Source organism: Prunus avium, chromosome 8 (assembly GCF_965620075.1).
Source record: "Prunus avium chromosome 8, drPruAviu1.hap1.1, whole genome shotgun sequence".
Classification (NCBI taxonomy): Eukaryota; Viridiplantae; Streptophyta; class Magnoliopsida; order Rosales; family Rosaceae; genus Prunus; species Prunus avium.
Window position 1 is genome coordinate 344,727 of NC_142291.1, and position 23,234 is coordinate 367,960.

Below are 23,234 nucleotides of genomic sequence, written 5' to 3' on the forward strand. Positions count from 1 at the left end.
GGTTAATTGTGGGGTGGACAACGGCATCCCATCGTGAGTAGAAGAACTTGCATGTAACAGGAATAGTATTGTTTGGCAATCCTATACAGAATCCTTATCAATCCTAGCAGAACCTAATTAGTTAGGGATAACAAAACAGTATTATTCCCCTGATATACAAGTTTTTCTCAATGGTGAGACGTGTTGTTGAGGGTGTGGTGTCGGCAAAGCATTGTGGGTGTGCACTTCAACTAGTGCAATAGTCAATTAAAGGATCATAACAACTCAAAGTCAAAAGTAACAAAATCCTAGTTTCAGTCAAAATGGGCAACCACGATTTAAATCAATGCCTTATCCTTATCGGCCATAATAATCTTTTACCAAAACGATCGTACAGTATTCATTCTATCATATGCTTCTTTTTCAGCATCAAATCTATCTCAGGACCTTTGAGTACAGGAACCAACTACTTAACAATCTCTGTGTACAGTAATATCTTCAGATTTCTTTCCTTATTTTTTGTTAGTGACCTGATATCTTCAGATTTTAAAAAATGTGGAATACCGATTTCCAGAAAAGTACAAGTCTACTTGGAAATAAATGGATATCATTCTGATAATGAGAAACCGTGCTCCAGACACTCTGTTCTGATATCTTGCATTAGACCTTGAAGCATTGTGGGGTTGCTTGTAACAATGGCATCAACACGCTCATACAACATTTCTTGCATGGAATCCATATCATCAACAGTCCACGCATATACTTTCTTCTTTCTCCTGTTAAAACCCAGACATAATAAAAGCATGAAATCTCATAAGATGCATATACTCTAGGTACCATAATGCTTATTCCTCAAGTCAAAGTCATACCCATGTAGAATTCTCACAAGTGTCTCATCAATCAATGGGTGGTATACACCAACGACGCCAGCACCTTTCATCCTCAGTAAGTTGGTTCTCGCCCTGGTAGACGGATCAATCATAACAATGTACCCGACCTGCATCATCATAAGGCAAACACTAACTCAAATTTTGTTCACTGACAGTTTATATCATAGTGCGAGACTGCAAACAATTTCATTGATTCAGCTCCACAGGTGCAGGGACATGCAACAACAAACTGAAACAAAAGATCCTGCAAACTCAAAACTAGTAATGTGTTTAAAGACTAAAGTATTTGCACTGGACCAAGCGGTTTTGGGCTGACGATAGTGCTGTACATCAGGTTTATCTTTGAAGATCTAAAAACAGGAGGCAAGTTCTTCTGCCACTCATACAGAAAAGGTGCAGCTTGTTTGAATTTTGGTCTTTTATACCAAGAATTTCATATACAATAACAAAAACAGGTCGATGAGAAAGAAAGGGGTTAAAAATGACACCCTACAAGCTAACTAACACAGTGATTAAATCAATTTACATAAGAAAAAGGTCATCATATTGCTTAAAAAATAAAAATTGAACTGACCTGGTTAGTAAAAAAAAGGGGGGGCTTATGCAAATGGTTCATGGTAATGATAGGTTCATAAGTTTAGAGACCCAATAGACAGTCATTAAATTCAATCTACTATATGAGACAAAAGTCATTGTATTCCTTAAAAAACAAAATAGAACTGACTGGTTAGTAAGAAAAGGGCTTATGCAGATGGTTCCAGAGAAATTGCTAGATCCAGAAGTTTAGAGACCCAATCAAACATAATGACCCAGAAGGGAGAAGAAAACTTCAGAAAACAGAAAAATAATATTAATAATCACTTCCTCCTGTCAGCTTCATCTTCTCAAAATCTGGCCACAAGTGTTTACATTTGTCAACAGAAGTCATGACTAGCGGAGGGTAATGACGAGCAATCTCAAACTCTTGCTATTATTTTACTATTTTGATATGAAGAGGGTCTTCACAATTGCTAGATATGTAAATATATCTGGTTCACAAAGTAAACATGATATGTGCTTTTTTGCGGTGAACCACACATAGTGATATTTCCTATCATGGTTACTTCAGTTTGGATTATTCAACTAAAAAATAAAACTATACACACACACAAACATATTTACTTTCTTTGTTGAAGGTGCTCCAATCAGAGGTATGTCTACGACTCTACACTCACAAGGCCACATGGACCAAGTGGCGAACCTTAAGTGTATGGCTCACAAGTTTGGAAGTAATGCACAAAAATAAAAATAAAAGAGAAATAAACCTTCAGGCGCTTTAAAAAGAAAAAGAAAAAGAAAAGAACAATTAAAGAATTCTATATCTTTTAAGGAAAACAAACATTTTTAAAAGAAAACTAATTTTACATGTAGACTCCTGCTACTCAAGAGATACGATGCTTGCAGCTAAAAGGAACCGACAGCTTGATCAAAATTATGCATGTACGGAAACCACCCTCTTGAGATCAAAGTCCCTCAACTAATCAAATTCAGCAATGAACACAAACCGAATCATACCTTATATTCAAACATGTCTCTGAGAAATCATGCAAGAGACCCGAAAAAAAATGAAATTGTATGTTGCTAGTTACCGTGACATCTGATGATAGTTTGATTACATCCCTTGCTAAATTGTCACTTTTAGCCCATACTAGGCAATTCTTACACTGCATCCTCTTAACCTGGAAAAAGTTTCATTGAGAAGCTTGAGGCAACTTGGAAAGCCATGTCAATTGATATTACATGTGTGTGAATAACAATAACAATAAGGTAGCAATAATAAATAATAAAGATAAAATTTCCTATGACTTCCGTGAACATGTAGATGTTGACTATGTTTTGGACCTTTTTACGAGTAAATTGTGATTTTAATGATTTAAAGATATAGAATAAACAAGGGTGGGAAAACGAAGCAAAAAAGAAAACTTACAACAGAAAGAATATCACTTGCAAGCCCTTTTTCCCATGATGGAGGCCCGACCTTTATATCTAGAATCACCTGCCGGACTGAACTTGAAATTACCTGCAACAATATTCAGAATCATAGTCAAAGAGCAATTTGGGACAGAGGCAGCTGCTAGGGCACACCAAAAGGATCATTTGCAAAGATTCAAAACTATCATTGAGAGAGCATAAAAGGAGTTCATGAAAGATACCTCCAAAGCCTCTTCAATTGTAGGAACATTTTCATCTGGGAACTTCCTTGCAGATTGATGCACAGAACCAAGATCTTTTATCTACAACCACAAACTAAATATATATTCTCAATCAACATTATCACAAATACCTAACAATATAATTTAAAAATACAGACAATATAATGTTCTAAAGAAAGCCAGTATAGAAAGATTGTATATCATATTTTACAAGAAAGCCAGATAGCAAAGAAAATTCACCTCTTTCATACTTAAGTACCCAACCTTAGAAGCATTGTTTCCAGTTAACCGCTGCAAATCCCTGCCTGTGTAATTTGAGAATCAAATCTACAAATACAATTCTAACGAATGATACTCCAACAGAACCTAAAATAATATGATCAAACTTTTAGTTGACATAGTATTTTGATGTCATTTCAGAGATCCAATAATACCTAAATCCTCAGAATTCGAGTTGGCTGTGAACATTCAAACACAAGCTTCATTTTGTTGGTTTGCTTAGTTACAACTACACTTTAAACATCAGGATGATCAATGACAAGCATTTGATTATTAAGGTGCAAAAACTGTGTGCATTTTAACATTGAAACTTCATGACTAAGGTGCATAAACTTCTCAATTTCATTTTTTCTTATGTTCATGAAATCACATGGATTAATGATCTGTGTGGTGTGGACTCTAGGACAGTCATCTAGTGTGTTATTACATAATAAAATGATAACAGAAAGTTCATCGTAGATTTCTTGTTGTTCACAAAAGAAAAGTTATTTGAAAGCAATTGTTAACAATAAGGTAGTCGAATAGTGTAAGATGACAATCACTAGATAAGGAGTAAAATTATGAACATTATGTGAACCAATGTACCTGTCATGGAGCGCAAGCAGAACTCCATCCAAAGAACGAGAAACATCAATCTCAATGCAGTCTACTTGAGAATGAAGAGCAAAATGATATGCAGCCATCTGTTTAGTTGTGAACAAATAATAACATCATGAGAGAGAGAGAGAGAGAGAGAGAGAGCGAGAAGGGGCAGGGAACTCAACAGTCAGAACTTTAACTTGGGGAGGGTGAACCCAAGCTATGCCCCAAGTCAGGCCAAAACTTTTAGTCACTAAAGTTTTGTTGGACAATACTGAATACTAAATTACCCAACCAACTAAATTAATTAATTAAGATTGTGAGCCTACCGTGTTAGGGAAGGCCTTACTTGAGTCACCCCCATGCGCACACACAAGAGGAGGCTCATTTAGCCAGCCACACTTTCTTAACTGCGTCTGTAGAAAAATTGAAACTTACAAAGTAAATATTTGAGTCTACAATGAAAAATATTATAAGTTCTACGAATTATCTAAGTAAAATGCCGCATTTTTCTCGATGAATATAAGAGAATTTTTGTTTCCATTTATAAGCATGCACCATTACTACATTACACAACTTGATATGCCCAGCCATGAAAGAATGCATCAATCAGTTTGATGCCGTCACAATCTACTTAACTAGAATCGAACACCCAAAAATTAATCCAAGAAATGCAAAAAAAGAGAACATCTATTAAATCAAAAGACAAATATAAATTTAAGAACTCCTTGTCTTTTCTAAGACGTTGAGTAACCCAAATGAAAGATACTGCCACTTTGCTCAAATCAATTAAGCCAAAGCCATTATTTCAACAAATTGCGACCGCCCACATAAATTGTTTTCAGCCATTCAGCCCCCATCAAATCCAACATTCTCAGCTTTAAGAAAACAATAAACTCATAGATACATACAGTATACATATGCGCTTGAGCATAAACACAAACATCTATGAATGAAAATGTCAAAATTAGCTTATGGGTCTTTTCATATTAGTACAAAGAAAACGTATAGAGTGTAAAAGAAAAAGAGCTTACCTGGTGAAAGCGTTTGAGCTTGAAGAAGAAGAAAATGGGAGGGACAAAAGCGATGAAGGCGAGACTTATGAGAATCGCACGAAATACTCTCTTTGACGAAAATCTGAAGATAAAGGCTCCAAACCCAAACCGCTGCTGCCTCTGCTGGAGGGATAGTCGCCTTCCCAGTCTCGTTGAGATCGCCATTTGGAATGACCACTCAAGTGAAAGAGCGAGGCTTTTTATCACAAATGGTTACTGATGTTTACGAAATTATCACCTCAAGGGTTTTTTGTGACACTAATAATCCTTAACGTTTGGACTTTTTATCACAAATGGTCCCTGCCGTAAAAAATTCTGTTAAATTTATGATGTGGAAAATAAGTGGAGCCCACATATCTAATCACATCATGATATTTGGATTAAATAAATAAATAAATATTTTTTTGATGAAAATCCATTAAAAAACCATTTAGCCTATCTCTCTCTCTCTACTCTTCAAGTTTTTCAATTCCGAAAACCAAGTTCAAGCTTAAGTTCATCATCTTCTTCAAATAGACAAAGACCAAGAAAAGCCTTGGATGAATTGTAGAGAAATTGAAGCAAATGAGAAGAAAATGGATCAAGAGAAAATAATCCGTGCATATAGAGAAGAGATTGAAGGCCTTAAAGGCTGTCTATCAGTTTCACAGAAGAAATTTTCTGAAGCAGAGAAGAAAGCTAATGCACCCAAAGAACTAAGAGAGAGAGATGATGTGATACTCAAACTAGAGGAGGACAATCAGAAGGTTCAAGATCAGCTAAAATGGAAGAAGGAGCAGTTCGGACATCTAGAAGAAGCACATGACAAGCTTCGAGAACAGTTTCTTATTCTCTCGGCGACCCACGTAGAGAGAGAGAGAGAGAGAGAGAGAGAGAGAGAGGCTAAATGGTTTTTTAATGGAAATTCATCAAAAAAATATTTATTTATTTATTTAATCTACATGTCATGATGTGATTGGACATGTGGGATCCACTTATCTTCCATATCATACATTTAACATAATTTTTTACGGCAGGGGCCATTTGTGATAAAAAGTCCAAACGTTAAGGACTATTTTTTTAGGCCCAAAAATCCAGGGGTCTAGGTCCAAGCTTATTCTCGGGCCAGCGCAAATGATTAATTGCAAAAGAAACCCGATTGGGGCATAATGGAAATTGTAGGATACGCCTACACAGAGCCATGGGCCACGCATCACGCCAAGCAAGCATGCCAAAAACGCAACGGCTTCATAAATTCGCACCCATAAACCTATCCGGTGCCATTTAATTCGATATTGGTTTAATATGGTGCAATAAAACTCGGGCACAAGCGCGACACATCAACACGCGATGCCATCATGCCATGCTACAAGCTCAAGTGGGCCCAAGCCACGTAATTATCCTGGGCTTGCTGAGAAGGTTGTGGTATGGACGGGTACGAGCGCTCACGGGGCCCATTGAGGGACCGAGGAATGGAAGTTTTAGGCCACTTTGGGGCACTAAAACTCAGGCCCATTCCCCGGGCCCAAATACATGGGTTAGTATCAGAGAGAAGAATGGGGTCCAATGCCTTAGGAGAATATCCCATAGGCTGCTGTAGTACTTAGGAAAATCCACGGTAGTTAGAATGCCCAAAAACAAATAAGCTACTTCCAGCAGCTGGACGAAAGCATGCGGGCCGCTGGAAAGAAGAACATCAATAACCCCAATGCTATACACGAAGCCCAGCCCAATGTTTCATAAGAAATTCAACATCGAGCTCCACCCATATCAGAACTCCCATGTGAGCAACAAGGAACCATCGCAAGAACCAAAGGAAACCCATGTATGTAGGAGAAATACCCAGTGGACAAACAACTCCCTCCATCTCTCTTTTCCTCTGTGAGTTCCATCTTGAAAACTGATAAGAAAAGCAGGTGGTGCCTCACCCTCATGGGGGAGGTCCAGCTGCGTCAAACCCTTGGAACCATGAAGGGTTCCTTACCCATGCGCTTTGAAAGGGAGAAATTCACCAAAGAAGTTATAGTGGGACGAAACAATGAAAGATGGGGAAAAACTAAGCCAAAATTAGGGTTCTTCGTGGCTATAAAAGAGGACCTTAGCTACCCAGAAAACCAACCCAGTTTTCAGAGCTCGACCAAGCTTTGTCAAGCAATCTGAAACTTACTCAAGCTACCCAATCTTCTTCCTCCATTGTTTTCCTCTTTCCCTAAGATAAAATCCTTCTAATTTTCCTCTGCCCTAGTCTTAATTTCTGTCCTCTGTAGGAAGCTCATGCCTTGCTCTCTCTCTCTCAAATTGCTAAACTCGTGAAAGCTTAGCTCCCATGCCACAAGCTCCTCACGCTAAGTCATCAACGAATTTAATACGTTCTTCTGGTCATTAATGAAAAGAACCCAAACGTATTTTTCTAAGGCTTCAGGAAGTCTTTTAAAAATTCTTTTGGGAGTCTGCTGCTCGAACTCAGGTTTCAAGAGGTTCTTTTGTTCGCTTTCCTCTTACAGCAGCCCAAGCCCATTCGTCAGGCTGCTGGAACAAAAAAACCCCCACACTATTAATGTCACAAAGGCTGCTGGAACAAAAAGACCCCCACACTATTAATGTCACAAAAGAACCCCAAGGACCATTCGTGATCATTTCGTAAAAGTAAAGGACCATTTGTGATAAAAAAAACCATTTTATTTTAATGACCGATATGGCCTTATTTTTTAACCATTTCTAACATGTGTTGAAATTATTTTCAACTAAATTAACTACATTAAAAATAAGGATAAAATAGTTATTTTGTTTTAGGGAAGGTAGAAAACTAATTTGGTAGATACGAGTTAACTCAGTTGGTTAAGACAATAAATTTATTTTGGAAGAGGTGAGTTAGGCCAATTGGTTTAGACAGTAAATCTGCTTCTCCCTCAAATATATATTTCTAGACAGTTGGCCAATTGGTTATTAGAATATCACATATATATTTTTGAACAAAAAAAAAAGACTATCTCATGCATAAAAGGCAAAAACTTATGTATATAGCATAGGTTCGAGAAAGGGGAACTCTGAAACAAAAAGTAATTTTTCTTAGCTCTAAATTTTCTGTCTTACGGCCCAATAAAAATCAGCCCACAACAACTCAGGGATTAGCACTATTTGTTTGGGCTGGGTTAGTAAGGGGTTATATCACGCGATCAGAGCCTCCATCTTCTACTTCTCAACTTTCCCTCCAAAAATCCCCAATCGTCACATACTCTCGCTCGCTCGCTCGCTCTCTGTAAGAGAGTAAAGAAGAAGAAAATGGAGGAATACTTACAGTACATGAAGACATTGCGTTCTCAGATGAACGGTACGTTTCGATCTCTGTTAAGATTACCTTACACAAATATGATTCGATTGCTTTTTTTCTTTTTGATATGAAAATTATAGATGTGGAGGATCAAGCTGCGAAGGTCTCAGTGGAAGAGCAAATGCAACTGACCACCATTCAGACCCTGGAGAACGATCTCAATTCTGGTTCTTCTTCTTCTTCCTGTTCGCATTTATAATTTCTGCTTATTTTTACTCAATTTTTCTGAATGAAATCCTTAATTCGGATTATATCACTTGTATTTGCGTTTTTTTTATATTATTATTTCTTAAAATTTATGAATAATCTGTGAAGAGTAATTCAGCAAAACTTTATTTGTTAATATCTCTTCTAGTTTCTATTTGTTTTAAACTTCCACCCTCAACTTCTTACACGTATATCTATACAGTTTTTTTTAATTTTAAAAAAATTCGGAATTTGCAATTCGTGAGTATTTTTGTTTAATTGATCATCGATGAATTTTTAAGAATCTATTTTATAAAGCTTTTTTTATTTATTTTTTATTTAATTTTTTTTATGTCCAAAATAGATTTATTTGTTAAGTAGCATAATGTTCTAAATTGCTTGTATTTCGGAAAGGGAAAAACTACACATACTTCAGTAGTGAATACTGCGGTGCATATATAATAGTTTGGTTTCACATCAGAAGATCAATTCAAGTTGGAAGATATTTCCTGCTTCTAGTACCAACATGAGGGCCACTATTCAACTTTATCAGCTAGCATGACTTGCTACATCATCTAACCTTTTTATTTGTGTATTATTATTTCTCAAATGCTGGAACATGGACTTTGCATCCCAGCTTCCTACTACAGTACCTCATCTAACATGTGAACAAAATGCCTGTAATTTTTAAAGGACATCCTTGATACTGTTGAATCGGGTCTATCTTGATTCCATGCTAAAACTGGCTATACTTGATTCTTGGTCACATGCGTAGTGAGAAGTTGTTGCTTGGACAGTGAGATTTAAGCCTGAGATGCATTCAATTGAATTGGATCTATGTTCAACTTTTTGAGTATCGTAATTATGCAAGGGTTTCTGTTTTTTATAAGTCCTGTATCGCACAGGATTTTGGAATCAATTATGGATCATATGTGGTTCCATAACAGGCTGTATCTAAGCTGTATTCCTTTCTGGGTTTTTAATTCAATTTTATTTTTCCTTACAGTAGTCCGGATGTTACAGTCATTTAAGTTTTCTTTTTATTTCAGTTAGTTGTGTATTTTGCAATCCAGCATTCGTCATTTATTGCATTTCGAATAATTTAAATGTATTGAGTTTGAGAAGTGAAATCTGAATCTAATTTGACATTTATTTTCCAGTTAGTTGTCTTAACACTTCTGAACTGTTTACTCATTATTGTTGCAGCAATATCTGAAACAAAACGATTCATGGCAGACATTGAGCACATGAAGAATGCGAAGGGTGAAATATGCTCACTGATTTTGGAAAAACAGAGAAAGATAGCTTCTTTGGAGTCTGATTCATCCACCCTTATCCAGGTAGCCTCTTTGTGCGCGTGTGGCTTGCCATATTCATATTGAAAGTTAATGTAATAATCAATCAAATTGAAAGTTGTAATGCTCAAGAAATATTTTGATACCTATGTAGACTTTGGAGCTTATCGAACAAGAGAGGACCAACTTATCTTCCAAGCTTATAGAAAAAAGGTAATTCAACATGCAAGTTAAATTGATTGAATGCAGCTGACATCACATATCAACTTATCAACTTTCCATGTTCGTCATAACAGCACTTACTACATGAAGGTTAGAGAGGATATCAATGCCAAATTGCAGCAACACCAGGTTTGGTTTTGGAGTCACCTTTATGTGTATTTTTGTTGTGTTCTATGCTCATTGCATTTAGAGTTCCGCTTTTCAATTTTGATCAGGATTGGGTCTATTCTCATCACACTCATACGGAACTGGGAGAGCATGGAATGGTACACCCTCATGTTTTCTTTTCGTCTTTCTTTGTTTACATATGTAATATAGCTCCTTTGGTGGGGTTCGATGTCTTTCTAGTTTTCTCTAGTAGCTAGGTGTACAATTGCCTCACTTCTTTGACTTGATGTCTTGATTGAAGAAAGGGTAATGCTTCTATTATGGAAGTTATTTTTCATCCTATCTTTGAGTGTCATTCATGAATATATTTACCATACTTTGACATAATATGAAGCTCTTGTAACTGCTGCTGAGTCGTTTTTATCTTTCTTGCTGTTGCTTCTGCTTTAAAGTTTAAAATCGTGCAGCTAGAAGTTAATTGTGTTGCAGGACTGATTAGAATTTATGCAGGTTAAAGAGAGATCTGATGAGCAAAGAGGTGAGTTTCAAGTTATGGCTTTTATACTCTTACTATACCCCCTTCTTCTATCATCAAGAATCTGTAGTATATAATATAATTGAATGGTGACGCCAGCAAATGAAATGTGATCTGTTAACTTAAAGTTATTTATGCTGTCTAAGGTTAAGTTCTTCTGAACGAAAGCTGGTAATCCATAACCTGTTGCACTTTAACTGTTGATTCTTCTGAAGTCGCTGTTTACTTGCCTTTGCACCCTACCTTCTAAATGAAAATATGTAATAATCATTCAGTTTAAAAAAGAAGCATGGCCTTCCTGGCAAAGACGCTTTGGTATTTATAATTTTATCCTTTTTTTTTCCTTTTCAAGGTAGCATATAAATTGAGGTATTTATCATGGGTTGTGAACCAGCTGGACCAAATTAGATATTGTTAGAGGCTATGAGCAACTTGCCTCAATTATACGTCAGTGATAGGGATATATCTTTTGCTCCATGTTATGCTATCACCGTGCCTTGTAATTAAAGATGAAGTCTCTTGAGGATAGTAGTTTTACTCAGGAATATAATTTTTTCAACTTCTTCTTAAACTGTACTTTTTTGCAGGGAATGCTTGCTTTGATGACCACCTCGGCATGGGCAATCAGGTATGAAACTACTTTCATTGATCCTTGAGATGTATGGAGCTATATGTAGTAGCAATCTTGTGACTTATTTTTAAATAACAGGGCAATGATGCAAGGAAGAACCTAATGGCCACGTTGGACTCTGCTAAAGCCAAGCTTGATGAGATTTTAAAGATGAAATCTGAACTTGTTATAGAAAACCACAAGGTTGCCTCTAAACTGAGATGCAGTTCCACTAAAATTAAGATGTATTGATTCTTTCTTTTAGATGGGGTACGCATAAAGGATATCCTGCCAGAGAGTCTGACATGCTACGTTCTTAGATTGTCAATTAGGGCAATATTTAGACATGATTCCCCCTAATCAACAGTCTTGATTTGCAGTTTGGCCACATACATGTTGGATTCTCCAACAAGAGAATTTCTGTCTTTTTCTCTGTCTGTCTGTCTGTCTCTCTTCCTTCTATTTATGTATATATTTATAATGTAAATAAATGGACACCCATCGTTATGAGATTCAATTTGAGTTGAAGTGAATCATATGAAGTTTACTCTGCTTCCCACATCATTAAATTAAAGTCGCAACTATTTGACATCTCTCAGAGATTTCTGCTTTACAACTCAAGGTGTGATTGTTTATTCATTGTGAAGTTTTATTTACTTATTTATTCTCTCGATTTTATTCTCCTGAAAGAGTATTTTACCGAGCTTAGTTGTTCTTGTTTTCTACTTTTCCTTGTGAAAAATAAAAAATGATGTCTGTCTAGCAAAGAAGAAAAATAATAGACAAGAAACGTAAGGAAGGTAATATTTTCTAAAGCACCCTCATTCTTATGCTGCTTTCTTGTGCCAATTCAGATGAAACAGGCTATTGAGCAAGCAAATTGCAGGGAAAATGATTTTAAGGTCAGTTGTTTTCTCAATACAAATAGGTGCAGTCTTTGTGCATGAATGCATGCCTGTGAGCTTACTGTAATCAGATGTAGACCACATTTCAGATACTTATAGGATGTTGAAATTTGTTGCTAAGATATACTCTGTGAGGTTGGCACGATGGCATCACACTAATTTTTTATTTCTTTTCTCACAATGGGTGATTCTAGCCAGAGCTAAGGGCAATGGATGTAAACACCCTTGAAGAGGAATACGATGCCCTTCTATCAGATAAAGCCGGAGTAACTGAATACCTGAAGTCTCTGCAGGACCAAATTGAGAAACTGAAGGTAAGCTGTTTATCAGGTTTTTCCATGGTGTTTGAAGATTACAGAAAGTAATAACCATGTGATCATTTGATGATATGGCCAATCAAAGTGGCCAAAGCTGGGTCTGTGGAAGGAAGGGTTATTACTGAAATAGACATGAAGGGGAATTATCTGGCATATGGTGCATAGTTTCCATGAAAATTTCATGGTTTGGTTATTTATGATTATTGAAGTCTAGGGTCAGTGCATGTATTCTGGAAAAGAAGACGATTTTTTATAATAAATTGTATTCTTTCGTTCGTTGAACCTGTGCTGTTTACAGGAAATATCTCATGTGGTTAAATGTGCTTGTGGAGAGGAATACAAAGTGGTAGTGGACTTTTGTGTATAAAAACTTGAAACTAGGGCATGAATTTGGGCAAGATAGAAGGCTGAGAAATGGAATCATCATGGCTGGACTACTTGGTTTGCTGTTCAGGTAAGTGTCCAAACAAAAGTCAAAAACAATTTCTGATGCCTTTGTTGCAACAAGGACGTAATGATATTACTTTAGTTGTTGGTACAGTGCAAGTTGAAAGTAGTTTGTCTTTAGTGAATAGACGTTATTTCCGTTGCAAACACTATATTGTACATGAAAATATGTTTGTATCTTAAGTGAGTGGTGAATTTCATTAGTTGTGCTAAATCTATCATTCAAATTTTTGATAAATTGGTTCTCTTAGAGAAAATGATGAAACATGGCTTTTGATAGAAATATATCTGCCATTATTCACCACATGTATATAGGTGAGTTTTGTGTTTCATAATTATTAAAATGAAATACGATTGGCCTAACAAATGCTTAAACAAAGCACTTTAGGGTGTGTTTGAATGTCTAGTAGACAGTATTTCATAGATGGGAGCCCTTTTTGTAGTAGTTAGTAATGAAATTTAAAGATGCACAGAAAAATGGAAATTTCAGTTATTTTATATGTATATACTTGCAGAAACCGAAATTACTTACAAGAAGTTGAGATGTATATTCTCTTATGTGTGGTACTCAGACTTGTGCTTGAGTTGTCGAAATATATTCCCTATATGGAGAAGTAAAGGAGAAATAATGGAAAAACTAAAATCACTTGATCCCCATTGCTTCAATTGCTGCTGAGATATCATGGGCTTGATAGCTCTCCACAAGGACGATGTTAGGGCTATCTTGTGGGACTACATCTTCTCTTTTGAAACTATCTTCACCATGAAAAAGCTTCTCACTGCCATACTCAACCGAGCTTCTTAGAACTAGGGTCTTATGGAGGCCAGCCAGCAGGTCTTCATAATCTGTATCTCCTTTTTCCCCAACAAACATAACCACTTTGGATAGATCAATTCCCCACCGGACAGAAAGATATCTACATAGCACAACAGAACAGTAATTTAATCATAACTAAGCATTTTGTTGATGTCTTGCATAATATAGTAAGTAGATGAAACCCAACCTTAGTGCTTGTATTCTTGATGCAACTAGTGGTACAACATTTAATCTTGATGCTATACGAGTGTAGACAAGGTTGCACCGGAAGCCCCTCATCCGCAGCCTTTGGCGCAGGTCATCGACCCTTCGAGTCTGAAATTGATACACCAGATCATTATAAAAAAAATTATGAAACTACAAATGTATGTCTTAAGGCACCACTTTCCGTTGAGGTTAGTAATTTTTCTACAGCATAGTAAGTTTCTCACCTTGGCTCCTGGTTTCACATTATAAGAGTAGCACCTAGAGCTACTTGATCCTGCATACTCCATGATGTCATCCTCAGCCCCAACTTCTAACGTGGCTAGCCTTGGCACCATGGACCTCACATTCTCTCCAGGCCATCTATACTCAATATGGATTTCATAATCTGCATCAGCTGCCAAATCCCTCCATGGGTAATACATTTCACTCCCACTTTTGCAGACCAACGCATCAAAATCTTCTACGTTTACTTGGCAGCCTTTAAATGATTTGATGGTCTCTTGTAAACTTGAACCAGTTAACAACACAAAACCTACTCGACCCTCGCCATTGCCTACGCTTGCTGCTTTCTTTACACTCATCAGAGTTTCCCGAAATATCTGGGCATCATCTCCATTCTGGTCATAACAGTCAATGGCTATTACAAATAGCCTCTGCCTTCTACCAGGACCATAATTAACACCAGTATTGCTGTTGGATGAAGCCATTCTAGTTATGGCTTCAATGAGTTCCCTCTGTCTCGTTGCCGCATCAAGCTCTCCATTATGCTTGAAGTCTCCCTCTACAGAGAATCTCAAAGAAAGGTCTTCCACATCCTTTAGAGAGTCACTCAATGGTTCTTCAGGAATTGGCATGATCTGAAAGCGGGTGGTGGGGTGGCGGTGTCGGGAATGTTCAACATGGGAGAGGTAGTTTCGGCAGTGTTCTGTCCACGAAAAGCGGTGGATGTTCTTTAGGCCATTCTTTCTGCATTCGAGCCAGAGGTTTTTGTCTCCAACAAGCTTTAGAAGTGCATCTTCTATGGCTTTCTGGTCATGTGGGTCAACTAGGAGGCCGTTGTTTAGTGCCTGATAGTACAGAGTCAGCTACCCATTAGTTCTTTAGACATAAAGTGATACTAATTGTACCACATTGTCATAGAGATTGGACTCATCACATCTCTAATAGAAGTGAGACCCACACATACAATTGCGCTCCACCTCTATTATGGAAATAATGTGGTAGAAATAGTATTCTTAGACATACATCCACACCTGCACATTTTAGTCACATGGAATCTTGAAGGTTTTTCTTAAACTTCCAAATACATTATTAGTAGGTTATATTATAGCAGACTCCTAGAGGTTTTGGATATAGTACATGCACTAGTTACCTTTAGAATATCCACAGGTCCTCCATTTTTCGTGGCGACCACTGGTAAACCATAAGCAGCTGCCTGAAAACATAATCACACGAATATAAACATGTAAATCGTTTTGAGAGAAAAACGTGGGGGAGGGGGGTGTTTGGGTTAGTAATTACAGTTTCATAAGATTATCCCTACTAGAGCCTAGAGGCTAGAGGTGAAGCATAAAAGCAGCATAGGCTAACCTCTATAATTGTGAGACCGAAGGGTTCCACGAGAGCTGGGTTGATGAAAACACCCTTCAATAGAATTCCCCATATATTGTTACTGTTAGTAATTTAGGTGTTGAAAAGAAAAGACTAGCAGGTAACTTGTGCATATTAGAAAAACAAATAATCCAGGGTCCATCTATTAAGAAGTAGTTGAGGCCCTGTATCACACAGTATGTACCTTTGTTTTGGCAGCTAGACGATATATGTCAGGCACATCTGATTGCTTGTGATGCTTAGGATAGGCCACGTGCCCATACAAATCATACTTGTCAATGAGCTTGAGCACGGTTGTGAGAACAACTGAGCTGCTATTTGACATTTCTTCAATGTCATCTCTGTTACCAAGTATTAGTGTCTGCATAAACAATAGGTGTTACCAAGTATTAGTTTCTGCTTTAAACAATAGGTGATGCTCCGTACTTGGTACTCAGCAATATTATTTACTGTATTGAAGCAGATTTGAATTATGGGAAATTAAAGTGTGAACTTTACCAAGTTGGCTAGCTCCCGTAGAGCTTGGCATTCCCCAAATGCCTTGAGCAATGTAGTGACATTTTTCTTGGGGTCAGGACGAGACAATGCAAGTATGGTGGGCTTGTGGGGGTTGGTGAAAAATCGCATGACCTGCATTGCAACAAACAAAATAAATGGCAGACATTTCTAATTAGGTTCTCTGATTCCCCACGTGTGAAGTGAAACTCAATCCTTTTTGTTATCAATGGGTAAGAACGTGCATATTATAAGTCTAAGCCTATTTTGTTTATAGGAAAAGCCATGTAGGAGATTTTAGACTGTTTTGTTTGTTTTCTTTTGTATAACTAAATGAATGGGGTGGGAACATGTGAAAGGAAAAAAATAGGTGGAAGAATATGCAACCTCGGACCATATTGGAGGCAGATGCCTTTTGTTTTGACCTCTGTCAGAGCCAATCAATGATTTCAGATCTCCATCTCCTTCCGTATCTTGGGCTATAACATAGCTGAAGTCCATGCCTGGCGGTATAACCTAACGCCACCATCACGTAGTGATTAGTATGTACAAGAATTTGGAAAGAAAAGAATGAAGTTTGAGACATGGCAGTGTTTAGTCATCTATCTTTCAATTGAAAAAGCCAAGCCACAATCAGTGATAATGAGGAGAGCGACTGTGCAGTATGCATACCACCATTCTTGGCATGTATCGTCCAAGGCAGCTAACTCCACGACGCCTCCTAACCCTGAGCTTCCTCTCCAACTTGAGATCGAAGCCGTCATAGAGTCCCCATTGCTCCTCAATCTCTTGCCTTGTGCTGGTGACCATCATTTCAGCAGAATCCAATCCCAGCTCCTCAGCCTCGATCCTCTTCATGATTTTGTAGGTTGCATTGATGTCTCCCTTTGATAACCTCCCTTGTTTGAGCAATTGTTCAAACTTGTTTCGGCCTAATGAATGCCCAGTTAGCACCATTGGCACGTTCAAGGCCCCAGACAAGTGAGCAGCCACCTCCCCACCATCAGCATAGTGGCCATGGATCACATAAGGCCATGTCGGTCTCCCTCCGTTGACTTCTTCACCAAGAGCTCTTGCCATGTTCACAATGTGGCCGAGAGCCCCATCAACGAATTCAGGTATGTGAGGCCAAAGTGACTCTTTAGGTATGTACCTGCAGGCAGCATGCCTCAATCAAATTCAAGTATGCATTCTTCATGTTCACCATAATCAGTAGACACTAGGGTCATAGCATTAGGGTTGAAGACAAGAGAAGAGTGAGTTATTACTTGTCACGGGGCCCACAGGGGATTCGGACAATATAGGCTCCACAGCTGCCGCTGCCATCAGGTGGACAAATGAGCATCTCATTGGGTTCACCGTAGCTAGAGTCTACCTCCGGTGAAGTAATTTGTCTAGTTAGCAGATCAACTCGGTAGACTCCTTTTGTATTGGCCAGAGCACGAGCAAGTTCCACCACATATTTCACCTAAATTAATAGCTACCATATGTAAGTCCGTAATCCAACATACTTTTTTTGATGATCTTAATTATCATTTAGTCTAATTCTTAATCAGTATATTATTGTTATTATCACCTGACCACCTGTATCAGAATCTCTTCCGAGTTCCATGTTTTCTCCACGAATCAACCCATGAATGCTACAACAAGGTAAGAAAAAGAAACATAAAACAGTAAGAAAATTATGCAATGCTTTTACTTAAACTTGCTGTATTTAATGAATGAAATACCTGATTAGGACAATGTAAAGATGCCTAGACTTATCAATATCATCGGACCATATGCGAATGTCGGATTTTGTTCTTAAAATATCCTTGACAAGTGGTTCCCCTTTTTCCTTTTCCCCTTCTTTTTCCTTCTCCCCTTCGGACAGCTCTGAAAGGTCATCATCTGCATCGTGACGCCCTTGTTCTCGCTCCAGACGTCGTTTTGCAAGTCTTCGTGCATCATCCCATGCTATCTGCAGCAGTCCAAATTAAACAACTTTCATTTCTGTGTCTCCAATTAATTTCAACTTACATTTCCTAATTAATTTTATGCACATTATATATAGTTTAAATGGAATGAGATTCCTTTTCTTTCTTTTTTACTTTCATGTTGAGTGGAAATTGTTTCATATATCCCTATTAATATTACATATGCACTTTGTCTATGTCTTTGTGAGAGATGAGATTTCTCATCACCTGTTTCTTTTTACGAGCGAGATGCCAAATGCGCCAGCACATATTCTCAAGCCTATTGCTGCGTTCACGGGTATTCCTTGTAGCTATTACCTGCACCAACACCACCACCACCACATATATCAATTCATATTTTTTTAAAGCATTTGTTATCATGAGGTCTACTAGGAGAAAATCAGTATTGTGTTTATGTTGTGAATCAGATTCTGTTTCATTGAGTTCCACAAGTGCTTCCCTTGTATTATCTCATTCCAATTAACTAATTAAATATATATATAACATCCATCAAGTGCTTTATGGAAATGCATTATCATTGTTTTTCAAAACAGATTTGTTTTCGAAAATTTTGGTTAGATTAATTCAATGTCTTGCTAGCTGGCTAAGGCTTAACTATTGACTTAATGTGAACTAATTAAAACTTGAGAGAGAGAGAGAGAGAGAGAGAGAGAGAGACCTTAACCCATGTCCTGTGGAGGTCAGACTCATCAAAGCTATTGACAACTTCTTCCACAAAGTACCTAGTGGGGCTAAACATCTTTTCCTCCTTTACTTGCTCTTCAAACTTTGCAATTTTCGCCTTCCCATCATTCATCTTCCTTGTGTTACTTCCTGCATCCAAAATTGCTTCCAAATAACTGTTTAACCAGTCGTTTCCCGCCATCTCTGTATCTCTCTCTCTCTCTCTCTCTCTCTACTCTGTTTTCCTGCCCTGTTTCACCCTCCTTGTTGTTTCAAAGACAGGCAAGGCTGAACACTATTGCTTCAAGCTTTGGGTATGTGAAACAAGAGATGTTTCAATGGCTTATATATACAAATATCAGTTCATGTAACTAAAAGCATTGAGAAATAATGAGAATAATAGTTCAAAAGTTTAATTCCTGGAATCTTGTAATTATGCAATAAAATAAAATAGAATACTGCAAGTATTAGATTGCAAAGTATATCTCATATATGTATAATACAATTTCTAGAACATACATATATGGTTTGATGCTGACTAAAAATTTTATGCTCTACAGTCTAGAGAGAGAGAGAGAGAGAGAGAAGGTTTCAAAGAAACTTGAACTTTGAAACCATCATGGGTGAAGAAGCAAAGCTCCTTATAAAGGCTTCGCCTTTTAAATTGGCACTAATTTTAATATTCATATATCTACAAATTTGTCAATATGGATTGGGTGGTTTTGGTTCTCTCATTTTCTTGTAGAGGTAGATCACACAAACATCTTCGTTCTTTTATATATCTCCTCAACACTGAAAAATGTTATTTTGAATTTACAAAGAGAATCCATTTCCAAAAATACAATCATATATAGTCTCCAACCGATCTGAATTTAAGATAGGGCTTATAAAATTGAAAGAGGAAAACCGAAAGAAAAAAGGAGAAACAAATTTACACAAGACGATCACTTGTAATATCACTTTCTAATATCACTTGTATAAAAATAAAATAAAAACATTAAATAAAATGTACACAAGACGATCGATGGGGCAATGGCACTCGAGTATGGATACCTATATATATGCATTAACATGAACCGTAGAATACCTACCAATATAACCTTCCACTCCCTCACCGTTCCTTTTCTTTCCTTTTCCTTTGTTTTCTTTTTCCTTTTTTCAAAGTTTCAATTGGGGCTAGGATTGTGAAAGATTGATAATAGTGTACCACCAATAGGCAAAAAGGCATTTGAGATCATGTAAAAGAGAAGAGAATCATTTTCTGTAAATAAAGGGGGCGTGAAAGGGGACCTTTTGGGACTTTTACACTAGATTTCTTGTTTTACATATATAATTTTGCATTGGCATGAGAGCAAAGAGACACTCTCGTTAAGTATTTTTGTCCTCATTGGCACGAACAGACAAGTCTTTCCATTCTCTAGTTATTGTCCGCTTCCCCTCCAATCCCTTCTTCTCTAAAATTCTTTTTGCACAAATCAAATGTATTTTCCACGGTACCCCATTTTTTAAGGGAACTGATTTTCACACTTCTCTGTTCTTCACTTACACTTTATTTTATTTTTTAATATTTTTTAATTAATTTTGTTCTTTATCTTTCTTTTTTACCCTTACCCTACATTAATGTTTTTTGATAACTAAAATTAAGAAAAGTTAACATAAAATAAATAAATAAATAACAAAAAAAGAAGTCAGAGCGTCTTCTACTCCTTCATCTTGTCTTTCCTGCTCCTCCATCACCTCTGACAACGAAACTCAGCCACCATCTCCGATGAACTTGAGTTGTTTTCAGGGAATACCCACAAGAAAATACACAATAATTTAAAATTGAAGGCTTCTTATTCAATTTTCGATGTGTTTGTTTTAAAAAATTAAAGGTTAAACAGGGGGTTCTAACATGAACTGATACGGTAACCATTAATCATGCCTCCTCATTGAAAAAAAAAAAGAGCAAAGTCTTTGCAACAAAACATGCAATCCACAAAACCACTTTTGACAGAATGAAGGAAAACTTTAGGAATTAATTCCCAAACTCAACCGAGACAATCAAATGTTGTCCACATACAAATTTATATTTTTCTCAAAATATTTAGGCAAAAAAAAAAAAGGAGCTCTTATGATACGTGTTCACTGTTCATTGAAGGAGTAGAAGGCGCTCTCACTTCTTTCTTCTTCTTTTTTTGTTTTATGTTTTATTTTATGTTAATTTTTCTTAATTTTAGTTATCAAAACATCAATGTAGGGTAAGAGTAGAATATGAAAGAGAAAGAATAAAAAAGAACAAAATTGATTAAAAAGTATTAAAAAGCAAAAGGGGAGTGGGAAAATGAACTCCCTTTTTTAATCTTCATATTATATACAGATAAAATGTTTTTTTTTAATAATTAAATCAGAGTGTTAGGTTAGGCTTTAATCTTACTTAATTTAACACTCAGATATAATGGAAAAAGAAATTCTTATCCAATGATGAAAAACTAACTACCCCTTAATAAATTTCAGGTTTTCTATAATAAAAAAATTCCATTAATTTTTGAGTTTAGATATAAAGATATAGTTAGAATCATATGCATTGATTGAATTAAGAATCATATATTAAGAATAATTTTTGAATGAAGTTGCTTTACTTTTATCATGGTTTCGGATATATTCCAGTTGGTAGTCATACATCTATCATTTCTTTTCTAAGAGAATGTTTAAGTCTAAAATTTTTCATTAATCCTCAAATGTTCTAAAACAAAAATAATATTACAGTTGAATGAGCTTAGGAAATGGTGGACGGGTGTGTGTTTAAACCTAAATTCTGTACTTTTACGTCCATCCTAAACTATGTCCGGATGAAATCAAATAATTTTTTTTTTAGTACAAGCGATGGTCTAAATTAGAGGGGAGGTTTCTCACACACACAATCAAAATACCATGGGGATTCGAACTTGAGACTTTTGATTTACAAGTCAAAGTCCTTTTTCGTTGGACTAGATCCCGTTAGCATCAAAGTTAAACTTAACATTAACTTCGACATAAGAGAATAATAACTCACATAAGTGCTTTTTTCACAACTTTTTAACCTTTCCAAAATATTCCACTAATTTAGTTGGCATGCATGGTATAGTTGAGTGAACTATCTAGGTATCTTGTTGGGCATCAGATACCTTAAAGCAAAGACAGTTGGCAGCAGAGGCTCATCTTGTGATCACTTTGCCTAAAGATTGAACTAATTGTAGACAAAACAAGTAACAAACAGTCCATATAAATGACCATGAAAATAGAGAAAAAGAGAAAATAAAAGGAAATATATATATATATATATATATATATATATATATATATGAAAATAAAATAGGGCGAAGTGAAGGAAAAAAACAAAAGAAAACCAGAGGCTATGGAAAGAGATGGTAGTGTATGAACATGGGAGTTGGGAAAGTTACATCAAAATGATAAAGAGATGATGAAGTGGGCATCGATGAGGAAGTGAGCATATAAGCCATTATATGGATATGGGGCTCAAAACCGAAAGGGCAAAATACCATAGGATATTTCAAGGAATATCCTACGTGTTTAGGACTCTATCACGTTTCTGGCCATTCAATTCTTTTCCTCCTTTTTATCTTCCTCTCTCACCCATCCCATGACATCCACGCCACTTGCACTTATTGACATTACAGCCACTTGATACAAAATAATTGGCTTCGATGCGATTGGTGTACAGTACTGATTCTTTCTTCTTATAATTGTCGGTTTCTTTGCAAGAAACTTGTAGCTCAAGTGATTAAGATCATTTATCCTTATACTTGAAGTTCTGTGTTCGACTCCCAGACAATGATAGAATGCACATCTAGGCCATTCATTCTAAATATTTTTCAATTCTTGTATAAATCATCGTCCATCCATATATACAATTTATTTATTTATTTATTTATTTATTTATTTATTTATAGTGACTATGAGTCTATGACATAAAGCATCAGACTTTACTCAAGACCAATCACAGGATTATTGTTGTTTCCCAGCACTGAAAAGTTCCAATATTCATGAGCATATATCACTGGGAATTTAAAGTTTACCATTAAAGAAACAAGAATACAGTGACTAATTTTTTTTAATAAAAAAAAATTCAAAGAAAATAATGACTAATTTAATCACAAGAATATCATTAATACCAAAAAGTTGTTATTTGGGCGAAGGATGTAGCCCTCTATAAAGGCCTAATTTAACGTGTCCCCTCTACATACACGTATACATGTCCCAATTCCCCAAGTACATATTATGTAGGATGAAATGGATGGGTGGGACATAGCGCACAATCTCAGCTTTGAAGAAGATTTACAACAAAGTTCATTTAATTAGCTTCTAATTTCTTAAAAAGAAGTTAATAACAGTGTTGTGCCGGTTTGCCGACAGGTTTAACTCAATGGAATATTGTATTGGCTTATAAATCAGTGGTATTAGGTTTGAATTTCAATGACGCATTGCCATTGTAAACAAGAAAGAAAATAGGGAGGGATAGTAGAAAATACATGAAGTCCGCATATACAAATATAAATTCTTTTATGCGTACATCC

General features: G+C 36.4%; 3 protein-coding genes across 7 annotated transcripts; 1 reads left to right on the plus strand and 2 right to left on the minus strand.

Annotated features, from left to right (window-relative positions):
* Positions 1–316: 316 nt before the first annotated feature.
* On the minus strand, positions 317–5,162 carry GDPD4 (PLC-like phosphodiesterases superfamily protein). The gene is made up of 9 exons (XM_021957217.2): positions 4,954–5,162; positions 4,249–4,335; positions 3,926–4,023; positions 3,302–3,362; positions 3,062–3,142; positions 2,836–2,928; positions 2,498–2,587; positions 849–976; positions 317–755 (listed from the first exon to the last, which is right to left on the minus strand). The coding sequence occupies exons 1-9, from the start codon at positions 5,137–5,139 to the stop codon at positions 587–589; spliced, it is 993 nt and encodes a 330-aa protein (XP_021812909.2). The 5' UTR covers positions 5,140–5,162; the 3' UTR covers positions 317–586.
* Positions 5,163–8,125: 2,963 nt separating this feature from the next.
* LOC110755916 (tropomyosin) lies at positions 8,126–13,668 on the plus strand. 5 transcript variants are annotated; one of them, XM_021957239.2, is made up of 12 exons: positions 8,126–8,284; positions 8,365–8,451; positions 9,677–9,810; positions 9,920–9,978; positions 10,062–10,116; positions 10,203–10,253; positions 10,606–10,633; positions 11,218–11,258; positions 11,340–11,444; positions 12,095–12,142; positions 12,340–12,459; positions 12,761–13,668. In XM_021957239.2, exons 1-12 carry the CDS (start codon positions 8,236–8,238, stop codon positions 12,827–12,829), a joined length of 846 nt encoding a protein of 281 aa, XP_021812931.2. In that variant the 5' UTR covers positions 8,126–8,235; the 3' UTR covers positions 12,830–13,668. The 5 variants fall into 5 exon arrangements, with proteins under 5 accessions (XP_021812931.2, XP_088101423.1, XP_088101424.1 ...); XM_088245297.1 differs by lacking the exons at positions 8,126–8,284; positions 8,365–8,451 and adding an exon at positions 8,880–9,150; XM_088245298.1 differs by lacking the exons at positions 8,126–8,284; positions 8,365–8,451 and adding an exon at positions 8,882–9,119.
* ATSPS4F (Sucrose-phosphate synthase family protein) lies at positions 13,384–19,277 on the minus strand. The gene is made up of 14 exons (XM_021957268.2): positions 18,674–19,277; positions 18,223–18,312; positions 17,770–17,999; positions 17,616–17,679; positions 17,308–17,507; positions 16,712–17,192; positions 16,427–16,555; positions 16,043–16,174; positions 15,729–15,905; positions 15,524–15,577; positions 15,306–15,368; positions 14,158–15,000; positions 13,914–14,041; positions 13,384–13,826 (listed from the first exon to the last, which is right to left on the minus strand). The coding sequence occupies exons 1-14, from the start codon at positions 18,878–18,880 to the stop codon at positions 13,553–13,555; spliced, it is 3,072 nt and encodes a 1,023-aa protein (XP_021812960.1). The 5' UTR covers positions 18,881–19,277; the 3' UTR covers positions 13,384–13,552.
* Between the last annotated feature and the right edge of the window lie 3,957 nt (positions 19,278–23,234).

What these genes read in the sequence shown, in the direction of transcription:
- LOC110755916 (XM_021957239.2), top strand. Translation starts at nt 8,236, where the DNA reads ATGGAGGAATACTTACAGTACATGAAGACATTGCGTTCTCAGATGAAC. An exon ending in ATTGCGTTCTCAGATGAACG is followed by an intron (nt 8,285 to 8,364) that starts GTACGTTTCGAT and finishes TGAAAATTATAG; the next exon opens with ATGTGGAGGATCAAGCTGCG. An exon ending in GCAGGGAAAATGATTTTAAG is followed by an intron (nt 12,143 to 12,339) that starts GTCAGTTGTTTT and finishes GGGTGATTCTAG; the next exon opens with CCAGAGCTAAGGGCAATGGA.
- GDPD4 (XM_021957217.2), bottom strand. Translation starts at nt 5,139, where the DNA reads ATGGCGATCTCAACGAGACTGGGAAGGCGACTATCCCTCCAGCAGAGG. An exon ending in GTAAGGCCTTCCCTAACACG is followed by an intron (nt 4,024 to 4,248) that starts GTAGGCTCACAA and finishes ACAACTAAACAG; the next exon opens with ATGGCTGCATATCATTTTGC. An exon ending in GGTACTTAAGTATGAAAGAG is followed by an intron (nt 3,143 to 3,301) that starts GTGAATTTTCTT and finishes TTGTGGTTGTAG; the next exon opens with ATAAAAGATCTTGGTTCTGT.
- ATSPS4F (XM_021957268.2), bottom strand. Translation starts at nt 18,880, where the DNA reads ATGGCGGGAAACGACTGGTTAAACAGTTATTTGGAAGCAATTTTGGAT. An exon ending in GATACATGCCAAGAATGGTG is followed by an intron (nt 16,556 to 16,711) that starts GTATGCATACTG and finishes TGGTGGCGTTAG; the next exon opens with GTTATACCGCCAGGCATGGA. An exon ending in TCAAGAATACAAGCACTAAG is followed by an intron (nt 13,827 to 13,913) that starts GTTGGGTTTCAT and finishes TGTGCTATGTAG; the next exon opens with ATATCTTTCTGTCCGGTGGG.